Source organism: Dendrobium catenatum, unplaced genomic scaffold, assembly GCF_001605985.2.
Source record: "Dendrobium catenatum unplaced genomic scaffold, ASM160598v2 fragScaff_scaffold_1220, whole genome shotgun sequence".
In the NCBI taxonomy this organism is placed as follows: domain Eukaryota; kingdom Viridiplantae; phylum Streptophyta; class Magnoliopsida; order Asparagales; family Orchidaceae; genus Dendrobium; species Dendrobium catenatum.
Genome location: NW_021319682.1, coordinates 6,365,934 through 6,377,986, shown reverse-complemented (window position 1 = coordinate 6,377,986; position 12,053 = coordinate 6,365,934). Strand labels below are relative to the sequence as shown.

Sequence of the window (12,053 nt, the reverse complement as noted above, 5' to 3'; positions counted from 1 at the left end):
TTTACTACAATACAATAATATATATGCTTATATACTTGAGTTGAGTGATTCTAGAGGGATCTAATATGTCGTGGAAGTTTTAATTTGGTACTAGATGCATAAAGGAGTCATAAGAGCCTGAATATATGAATATATAACATGTGCTAGGTATTAGGAGTCATAAGAGCCTATTTTTTTATATGCTAGAAAAAGGCATAAGGGTCTGTTTCTGATGGGAGGTATAAAGGCTTGAGGAAAAATTTATTATTTTTTGTTCATATATAAGAAGCGTTTGTTTATCTACTCTCAGTGCATAACCTATTTTATTTCAGTATAGCTTGCTCTATTTCAGTCCTTTGAAATTGACATTATGCATAGCATGATAAATTTTTTATGTACTTTTAAATTCATTTAAATGCAAAATAAGTAAATTATTTGGAAATTTAGATCGACATGTGTGATCTATTGAGCAGTGTTTGCACATACATATTCTGCCTTCTGTTTTAGGTAAAGGGAAAAGGGAATGAGTAAGTTGAGAAGCTAAATATTCAGGATATGATCTGTCTTAGTTTGTATAGGTATTTTCCTATTTTTGTACAGTCTTGGTGTTGATCTCAGATGTAGATTAAGGAAAAAGAGAATAAAAAAAATCCTTACATTAGCCGAAATCCAGAAAATCTGCAAAAATGTCGTTGAATCACTATTCATTCAGCATCGTTTGCGTCATTTCCCATTATTCCTGCATAGAAACCTCGGTGTCTGCTCGTGGTTATAAAATGAAGATGAGAGCTTCGTTCAGTTGGTTCCACTTCACGACCATTGCCTTCTCCCGTCGAATATGTGCAGTTAGCGATCGAGCCCTTCTTCCTCTCATCGACTCCAGACCAATGCCGACCCCTAGCCAAAGCCTCCGTCCAGTTGAACTCATCCCTACGCCCCTACCTGTAAACCTACATGTGGCCTCCTCTTCCTTGAACTGAATCTACCTGCCCTAGCTCCGTCGCTACTTCCTGATCCGACCGAACCCAAATAAGCTTCCGATTGAACCTCATACATAGCCTAACGTCAACCTCATGCTTCCATCAAAGCCTCTGACGTCTAGTTCTACGAACGAACCTTACTTCTGTTAAGATAGTTGCTACTTAGTTATTGATTGTTGATATTCTTGCAACTTATATATTTTTTATGATTCCAAATATTTTTGCTTTGATTATTATTTTTTCTAACATATTTTAGAAGAATTGTTTTGCTCTTGTATGTACTAACATTTCAGAAAAATTATACTCCGTATTGTTGAAGACTTCAAATCAAGATCAGTTTAGAGTTTATTATAATTAAAGTCTGTATTTTTCATTTGATTGAGTCTGAGAGAGTGTGATTGTAATTGAGTAACTGAGCACACACACAATGGGGGAGAGTTTAAAATCCAAAACATTTAAATTGATCGTACTGTACAATTCCTTTTCGTACAGGACGATCTGATCAGTTATTTTTGCTTCGAGCAATTAAACGAACAGATTGGAGAAAATGTTTCCAAGTATGAATCGTACTGTACGATATACCATTCGTACATACCTTCCAGAGTACGAATTGGACGAGTCCCCTTTCGTCCCGACTTTTCATCTAGACGAATCTTAGAAAATTATGAACGATTCGTACAGTACGATGTCGTCATTTATATCATCCCGGACGATTTGTATTCATTCGTCTGTACGCATGTAGACAGTTATACGGGTAGAATCAATTATTATAACTGATCGTACGTACGAAGCACGTATCATTCAATGTGGGGGACAAACCTAACCGTCATTAAAACGATCTTTAATGACTGATCATCCCGGATGAATATATGTTCGTCTGTACGATCGTCTGATCAAAAAGTTTGTACGAAAGGATGCTTCGTAACTTGCGTGATTATGAAAAGTCGTTTTGTTTTGAGCGTATTCATTCATACATATGAAATTATTTTCGTCATGCACGAACCATATATCGTATTGTACGAAACCCTTTTCGTATGTACGAAACCCTTTTCGTACGTACGAAAGGCCATTTTTCTTTAAATATGAGGGCTTTAGAATTCATTTCATTCACTTCATTAGCCTCTTTCAATCCTTCTCATCATAGATATGGCCAGTTCTAGCAAGCGCGGTAGAGTTACTAAGGGTTCGTCGTCCAGGGGTGGGAACGAAAACATTCTTTCTAGAGCAAATGAGGATTCTTATTATAGGTTTGTCGCTACTAAGATCACCCCTTCTAGACTCCTAATTTAAGAGGATATTCATTTTCAAGTCATGACTCTTTTTGCTTCAACTCAATTCACCTTTATCTTGACCTTAATCCATGCCTATCATAAGGAGACCTTCCACTGCTTTTTAGCAAACATAAGTTATAGTGAGGATGAGAGTAGGATAAGATCTTATGTCCAAAAGAAATGGGTTGAAATCAATAAGGAAGATCTAGAAATTTATCTGCACTTAAGGAGTTAGAGCACACACCTTAACCTTCAAATCTGATTTTGATTGGTCGTAAATAAACAAAACTCTTAGAGGGGTCACTCAAGTTGGTCATTTGCCTTGAGTGTATATGTTGTACCAAAATGCAAGGGTCATCCAGCATGTTCTTAAAACTTCAATCATTCCTAAGGCTGGTGATCGCATAAACATTATTCCTCTTCTGTCCATTATTACATATCTAATCATGACTGGACAACAAATAGATGTAGCCAAACTCATTCTAGATTACATCCACAACCTTTGAAATTAGGAAATTTTCTCATAGGAGGAAGAAGAATATTACTTTAGGATATCCAGTAACCTACCTCTTAGAAAAGAAGTATAATATTGTTCATCCTGAGCCTCCACTTGAAATGCCAATCTACTTAACTGATGCCTCTTTTCGAGCACTTTTGGGAAAAATGACAATTCTAGTAAAGATACTGAGGAAGAAGGGGGAGCACCTGCACCTGCACCTGCTCATGGACTTGAATTTCAGGAGATGTCATTATTCCAGTGCTTTGATCGGTTGGAGAGTCATTTGATCAACATTTTGAACAAATTCAGACTCACCTAAATTAGTAGGACGCACAAAACCAGTAGGACATGGGCTGGATCCGAGGTCAGTTCGACTCGATGAACACCAACATAGATATGATGAATAGCTACTTCTCTGTGTTCAACTAGCCTTCTCCTCCAGATCAGGGCCCTTCAGAGTTTTATATGTTCTTTTTGTGTGTTGTCTTTTCCAGTCCTTTGAGATGTGATGAGCTTAGTGATGATTTTAGTGGTTTGTGTACTTGTGTTTGTTCAATGATTTGTATACTTGTCTTTATTTAGATTTTATGTTGATATTAGTGTTATGTTGTTTTTACTATTATGAATTGATATCAAGAGTGCTTAAATGTATTTGATCTTTAAATTGATATCAATAAAAAATGTCTTGTTTTGATTAGTTGTTTTTGTTCGTAGTTTGAATTATAAGTTTGCCTATATGTTAATCTTGTTTTAATTGATTTAAAAATTGTTTTAAATTAAACTGCAATACAAAAATTAATTTCATTATGAAATCTAATTTTCAAAAATCTAAGTGAATTTATAACTTGATCAAGTTAAGCCTATCAATCTAATGTTCTTTTTAAGTATATATAATTTAAAATATTTTTATTGTAATTTGGAGTGTACATGATCGTATGTTCGTACGTACGAATAGTTTAAAAACTGTTGCGTACGAACCTATTATGAATCGTTATGAAACAGTTCGTACACGATCGCCGTCCAGGGTACGAATTGGACGGGTCCCTTTTCGTCCCGACGAACTTGTCGTCATCGTACGTACGCCATCCATGGTACGAAATAGTGGGATTCCTCTTCGTCCCCACGAAGGTGAACATTTTTCTAATTGTTCGTATCGGATGAACTTGATTTGTATCAGATGATGATCGTATACGAACTGTTTCGTACCGATTCACAACAGGTTCGTATGCAACAGTTTTTGAAATATTCGTACGTACGAATATACGATCGTACTGTATGATCGTGTACACTTGAAATTAAAAATTTTAGTTTTTGAACGATTTTTCATGTCTTTGATATAAAAGTTCCACTAAAATTGACGTGAAAAAGGTCTGGTCTTTATGATTTTTCAAGGGCAATTGAAAGAGAGTGTGGGAGAGTGTTTGAGAGAGATTTCTTGCAAGTGGAGTGTGAAGGGTTCACAAGGTTACTCAAAGGTAAGGATCTCTTTGTGATTTTGATGTTTAGTCTTCTTTTGTTCTTTCTAGTTGCTCGTGAGAAGATTTTTGGAGAAGATCCGGTACTCTGCCAACACTTGGAGGGTGTGAAAGGGCGAAGGTACTATGCCTACACTTGGAGGGTGTGAAAGGACGAAGGTACTCTACCTACACTTGGAGGATGTGAAAGGACGACGATTCTCTGCCAACACTTGAAGAGTATGAAGGGACGACGGTTCTTTGCCGCACTGAGGATTGGTGGAAGAGAGGTTTTTGTAAAGCCTTCTACGCCTTGCTGTGGGGGCAAAAGAAGAGTCACTTTGGTAATAGTGCAATACCTGAAGATGGAGTCTTCAGGGAGTGAATGTAGGTTCTGTTTGACCGAACCATTATAAATTTCTGTGTCTTTTAATTTTCGCATTGTATTTACTGCAAGTTATTTACTGTAGTTGAAAAGTTTTATTTTTAAAACCTTAAATTAACTTGCTACGAGATTCTAATCGGGTTTCTATTTAAAAAATCAAAGAAAAATTTTAAATTATCAATTCACCCCTCCCCCGCTTGGTTACCCTTGAGACAATAACTTAGGTTTAACAACATATACAGAATCAACAACCCGAACTTCTGCTTCCCCTAGCCAAATTCTTCCTCTATTAAGCCTGCTTCGACCTCAAGCCACTGTCGCCTCCCTTCTCTTAGTCACTCCCAATTCGAGCTCCAACAATAAGAGCCTCACCTCCAAAACTCTTACCTGTAGCCCCAATCCGCCCCTCCCTATACCTGGCAGAACTCTCTACAACAACCCTCTTACCCAACTCAAGTATACATGAATATAGTTATTATTTAATTATTATTATTGTCATTTTTATATATTAAGAATATTACAAAAGATGTGCTTGGAGTATCAAAGGAAAAAGCACATAATAGTAAAAATAGTTGGTGGTGGAATCCAAATGTGCAGGAAAAGATTAAAAATAAGAAGATCTGTTATAAAAATGGGTTAAATTATAAAATCTATGATAATTGGAAAAGATATAAAGAGGCTCGTAAGGAATCTAAGAAAGCAATATGCAATGCAAAAAACTTAACTTTTAATGATTTATATAATAGATTATATACTAAGGATGGAGAAAGATATATGTATAAGTTAGCCAAACAAAGAGATATGAGTAATAAGGATTTAGTTCAAATGAAGTGTATTAAGGATGAAGATAAACAAAATACTTTTCTTAGAAGATGATATTCAATAAAAGTGACTGAGATATTTTGCTAAACTTTTTAATGAAGATTGTGAAAATAAGATTGACTGTAGGGACCTTAGCACCCTAAATGAAAATAAAGATTTTTATTTTTATTGGCATATTAGTAAAATCGAAGTTAGAGAGGCTTTAAAGAAAATGAAGGGTGGAAAAGCTGTTGGACCTGATGATATTCCAATTGAAGTATGAAAATGCTTAGGAGATGAAGGAATTTCTTGGCTTACTAAACTTTTTAATACTGTTTTGAAGACTAAAAAGATGTCAGATGAGTGGAGAATGAGTGTGTTAATTCTTATTTTCAAGAATAAAGGTGATGCACAAGAATGTGCGAATTATAGAGGAATTAAGTTAATGTGTCATACTTTATAGCGGAAATGCTGCAGAGAAACTATGACGAGTACGAGCTCCTACATGTGATTGTAGGAAGTTTAAAGCACATATAACAATCGATCTATGAACTAAAGAGGTGATGACATGAGTTTTACAATACGAGTGATGGTCCTAATTACAATCAACAGTGATTGATATGTCATGAACGTGAAAGGTCCGCTGCAGACACATACAGAGGAATACATTGAACTAGTTCGCGAATGTATACCACAATCCGTCAGTTAACATGTACGGAGGGACCGATGTTAAATGCAACGACACCGAGTATTTAATATCAACATACAATGAAATGACAACGAATGTGTATTCAAAAAAGTTCAGGGCAAATACATTGTTCTCTCGCAAGTGCAGATATATGACACACGGCCATCATAGGAGATCCGTCGCATACTCAACAAATTAACTACGGGAAAATACAAAAAGACTAATAAATGCAAGCTTCAATGGGCTGTCATAGAAAACTCTACCCAGTATCAGAAGTGCCCCCACACGTGCAGTACAAATTGTATGCACATAAGTACACAAAAATGCACATGTAATTGTACACCTGCATGGGCCCCTACGAACGTGTTATGTGTACACACATGATGCCTAGGAATGTTTCGTGGGTAAATAAATGAACCCAAGTTCAAGCCTGATCCTTCTACGTGGAAAGATAAGAGTCTACACGGCTCGAACTATCAAACAGATATACGTTGAGGGTGTCGACCGGAATATCTGTTTTATAAGTTCATATAAGGCTTTCAAGGTCTATGACAAAAGAAATTCATCAGCAAAAACATAAAGCCTATGGACCTGATCCCCTGTCAACAAGTTGGTAGAGTCGACAAGGCCCAACGGACAGAATGATATGACCCCATAAACACTCCAATGAAGGATGTGTTGAATGTAGATCTCAACAGGATGGGTTCACAAACACTTTGAAATGCCTCCCAAAATCTCAAACACCCATGAAATCGAAAATTTCAAAAATTGTTATAAATTTTAAATATTTAATTTTGAAATAATCCATCAAAACATTTAAAGTAAAATTCATCCACCCTCCGCAATAATTAACAGGTGGATAAATTAAAATTTACTTCATCTCACATAGAGCTAATGTTTAGTCGAAAATATCACTATTATACAATTTCAAATAATCTCCTTTTAGTAAGAATGTGGTACGCGTAGAATAAAGGTTATGACCCAGGGCTCTCTAAACCGAGTGGTTTTGCCGTCAAATGGTACCACTAAATTACGGTTATGGCCAGAGTCAATATGTTTCTTAATGGCATCAAATTCTTGATATATGAATCAATAGAATATTACCGATAGGGCACAAAGACCTCTGTTAGCTAAGGTGGATTCAAATTTGTCAACTTAAATAAACATCTATCCTAGGTCTACAAGGTACCCTTGGACAAAGCAACCAATGGTTATCGACAAGGATCCTTATGTCAAGTTGGGTCGAATACCTCCTCTAAATAAGTAGACCAGGGACCATGATGGCCCAGGATGACGAAACCATGGGATCTTAATCCGGTCCATCATTTATTCCCCACCATCCGCTTTAAGAGCAAGATGGTGAAATTTCTAATTTTAAATATCAAAACTCCAAATTTTGAATACCTATGCTGCTACTATATGCGAGATAACATATATCTCTACGTATATGATTGACGACTAACCTTAATCGAAAGTTCTCTCTCGCTATCAAGAGGGGTAATTAATTGTAGGGGTTTGTGCAAATAAGAAACAAGAACTCAAATCATAAAGTCCTCGCAAAATGAGGGCGAAATCTTTGGGTAGTGTCTTATCTACAAACACATCTACCTTCCCAAAATTTACCCCGGAACTTAAGCCGTTAACCCCCCCCCCACTTAATCCCCCCCCCCCCCCCCCCCCAACAGAAAAAGCAACGGGGGGAGGCCGGGGCCAAACTTTCGGAGCCATAACAACAACTACGAATTCCAAATATTTGGTTACCTATTGAGAAATTTATATTTATGGGTGATATTAATAGTTTGTTTAACAAATGTTTTAATGAAAATTTGATGATTAAGGTGCCAAACGATCAAAGAATCCGTATTTTGATAATATTTAGATAATTTTAGAACCAAAAATTAATAACACGGGAGATACTTAATTGTCATAACTATAGAGGAATCAAATATAAGTAAAAAAAAAAAATTGTGAGAAAGAACACTGACTAAAATAAATTTGGTTTTATGTCAATGAGATCCACCAAGAAAGTGATTTTTGCTAGACAGCACATACTGAGTAGAAAAAAGACCTTCAGATGATTTTCTTGATCTAGAAATGACATATGACTGAATGTAATAAAAATTGACCTCATAGAAAAAATTATTCAAGGTATCGTGTGCAAGTTTGAAAATGACAATACTAATCAAAGCCATTTGCTAAAATAATATAAAGTTAATCTAATGAAGAAAATATTTAGAAGATTAATATATTAGGACTTAGGATCAGTAGAACAAATATTTAATACATACATATATATATATATATATAGTGGTGTAATATTAAAAAATTATCAATGATATTATTAGAGCATCTTAAATCTATTATACAAAAAAAAATCAAGATATATATGACGATATAACTTCTAAAATTAAAGCTTTGTAGTAAAAAAAGATATATAAATAAAAAATATTATATAATGAGAGAATATCATAAGGACTTAATAACAAATTTTATAAAATTACAATTAAGTTGTCTTTGTTACTATGGATCCGAGTATTAGGCAGAAAAAGTCATTAATAGCAAAGTTGAGTGCAGCAAAAATAAAAAAATTATGTCGAGTTTATGGCCAAATTAGAGTGATTGATTCATGAATGATCACACTCTTTTATTTATTTATTTAATGAATGTTCATATTTTAAAGAGAGTAGAAGTATCAATTAGGCCATTTGAGAATAGAATTTTAGACGTACAGCAAAAAGTATAAAATATATCTATAAAATTTAACGATAAATTAGTACCAAGCGAGTAAGGAAGACGTGGATAAAATTAACATAATAAGTATATTAAATATAAGACTTACCGAGATTGAGGCTCTTTGGAGGATCAACACAAGTTCCTCGGGAGTAAGAAATTTGGACCATTGATGAGTTCCTTTTGGGATCTGTCATCATACAAAGAAAACATAAATTCAAAAGAAAAAAAAAAATAAACACAAATAAGACATACATTAATGCAGTATAATAATTGTAATTCTACGTAAGTGCTCATAAAAGTTTGATCTTGATGGAACAAGTTTTTTTTGAAGATGTGAGCTTACAGTGAAGATGAGCAACAAAATGCCACAACTACAAAAGGGCTGAGATAAACATATGTTGATATATATTATTTGAAACGTTGTGTAATGGAACAATGCCACTCTATTCTACCTCTCTCTCTCTCTCTCTCTCTCTCTCTCTCTCTCTCTCTCTCCCGAGATATCCAACCCAAAGTCATTTGATTTAAGTTTGTCACTGTGCATTTAAAATGCTTATGCAGATAAGCATACAGGTTCTAGGTATTCAAGCAAGAGAGAGAGAGATAGTAGATGTGTGTCTGAGAAAGAGAGAGAGGTTACCATAGCCAAAGTTAACTCCCAATAGCTATTCTAGAAACAACAGTGGTGCATGAATGTCTTAAACATACTTATTCTAGAATATATGGTAATAATAAAACAAAAATTCATAAAGTAATTCATGTTGAAACTAACAATGGCCTCAACTATTGAAAAATCATGTTTTACAAGTGAGCTTGAAATTCTACAGCATTGAATATCTATAGAATATAGTAGTACGCAAAGATGTGATAAAAAATCTAACCTGAAAAGAATAAACTCCTAGTAGGTTGATAACAATTATGAATGAAATTCCAACAATCATTGTAGACGAGACTTATGTCAAAATAAAACTATGTGCTTCAATAATTCCCTCATACCCAATTAAGAAGATATTCTGCTGCAACAATTGCAGTTGCATATGCTCTCATAGAGCGGTTGACTGTTGAGATCACAGTGGCTCCTCCAGGAACTACTAACGCTGAAAGTGACTCACAAAAATCAGAGGGATCAGCAACATGCTCAATGACCTGTAATAGTTAATGTCTTCAGTGATCATGACAACTAGCATCACAATATCCAGTAAGGAATGAATTATGTATCTTTAACCATTACACAAAATACTTTAGAAGCTCACAATACAGCCTCACACTAGAAAAGTTAACGACGTCACCAAAAATGAATTTCATCTAAGTTTTACAAAAAATAAAATAAAATAACATAAAAGAAAATCAGCACCAACTCTTCACCTTACATACTACATACCTCAAGAGCAAGAACAGCATCAAATTGCCTGTTGGCCGTGACCAATTGCTCTGCAACACATAGTTTTCTTTAGATAAGGTAATTTATCTTAATTTTGTATAGCAAACTCAAGTTTAAGGAGGCACTTCAATTGGAATTAGGTGGATGTAGATTATCATTAGGTCATGCACAATAAAGAATGCTCATTTCGCTACAAGAAGAAACTAGTAGTTGCTGAAGGCTAACAATGATTTTCTCATGCATTAATCAAGTTTATCAACAAAAAAGATTTATTTTTAGTTGCTCCAGGACATATGATCTTGAACAATCTAGCTCAAGAGTTTTAAAAGCCAAGCCGATTTTAAAGAGCTGTTGAAGTAGAAAAAAATGTTACAATGCAATCACTAACCATAAATACTACAGGTCTGTCATTGTCGTTAACAAAAAATGTACCACAATTTAGCTGGAAGCATCAACATGCCATTCCAAACATACAATGAAAGGGATATATAATGCACCTCACAGATGAAAGAAAAATAAAGCAGAATGGACAATAAGATAAGGGGAAGAAGAAAATAAAGAGATGTGCTCGCCAAACTAATTCATATATAGGCAAAATTAGAGGTTCTTTGCAACCCCATATTGCACAGGATATCAATTACTTCAAACCATGTAAAAAGTGCTTCCTCTCCTTCATCAAAGGCTCAAACATTATTCATGTTTGAATCATCCGCATCAAAGGCTCAAACATTATTCATGTTTGAATCATCCGCTCCACGATCACTTTTTTATTTCTTTCATTCAACTACAAAAATATCATCCAAAAGGACAAAAAACCCAAATAATTAAGAATCCTAGAGACAACGTATTTATTAAATCTCATGATTCCTCTACAAACCCTGTATTCTTCTTTTTACAATTTTCAAGATCTCAAAACGTTAAGACTATTGGTGGTGTTGAAGCTAGAGAAATTTACTACCTAACAATCACGTTCCCCTCTATTTTCACTTCTACTAATTCTCCATATCAATGCATTATCATCTGGGTCATCCTTCACATCCATGACTTCATGATTTTATTCTCCTTTCATCTTCTCAAACTTTCAAGACAATGCTTACGAACTTGGACATCATAGTGTTGTTTCTTTAATCTATGTCGAGTCCCCAAAGTGCTCCGCATGAAGTTGGTCCATTCTTATATTTCCTAGTCATGTTCTTACGGATATAGGTTTTAGGTATTGTGTTATCATTCTGCTATTGCTTGGGCACATTTACTGCAATGCAAAGATAAGATTTTGTCTTTATTTAGCAATTCTTATTAAGAAATAAAAGTTTAGTTTTCTACTATGATTAAAATTCTTCAAACCAACTGAATACAATTTTACTTTATACTAAAAATATTATCATTCATCAATCTTATTATTCTCATGTCTCAGCAAAATGGAGTTGTTATGCTCATGCAATGCCATCTGGTCAACATTCCTCCTCCTTCAATGTTTTGTATCAATGTTCATCATCCTTTTTGGTTGATGTTATTTTAATTACATGTTATCTTATAAATTGACTACCGTCTATCAGCCTTATCCAAGAGGAATTCATTTTCCTCTTATAGGTTACAAGTTCACTCATGGTTGTGAAATCAGATTGGATATATAACCAAAAGAATGAGAGTTTTAAAGTTCAATAGTTCAACCAAGTTTGAAGCAGATGTAGAACTGCATGACTTAATAAGTATTAAAATTATTTAATTAACATCTAAATGGCATAATAATGATATGATAATTATACAATAATACAAATTTGTAAATAAAAAATAACAATAATATATTTGTAATTTTAAATTTAAATATATTTAATTTTTAAATTTGATTCACATTTAATATAAATTTAATTCACATATAAGT

General features: G+C 34.2%; 1 protein-coding gene across 2 annotated transcripts in view; it reads right to left on the bottom strand.

The window, feature by feature from the left end:
• LOC110099596 (ubiquinone biosynthesis O-methyltransferase, mitochondrial) overlaps positions 1-12,053 on the bottom strand; it is an 86,066-nt gene that overhangs the window by 12,534 nt on the left and 61,479 nt on the right. For both annotated transcript variants that reach the window (XM_028699217.1, XM_028699216.1), the window contains exons 6-8: positions 10,172-10,221; positions 9,787-9,936; positions 8,897-8,977 (exon numbers count right to left, since the gene is read on the bottom strand). In XM_028699217.1, the coding sequence (XP_028555050.1) occupies positions 8,897-8,977; positions 9,787-9,936; positions 10,172-10,221 (281 nt within the window). The remainder of the gene's footprint in view (positions 1-8,896; positions 8,978-9,786; positions 9,937-10,171; positions 10,222-12,053) is intronic.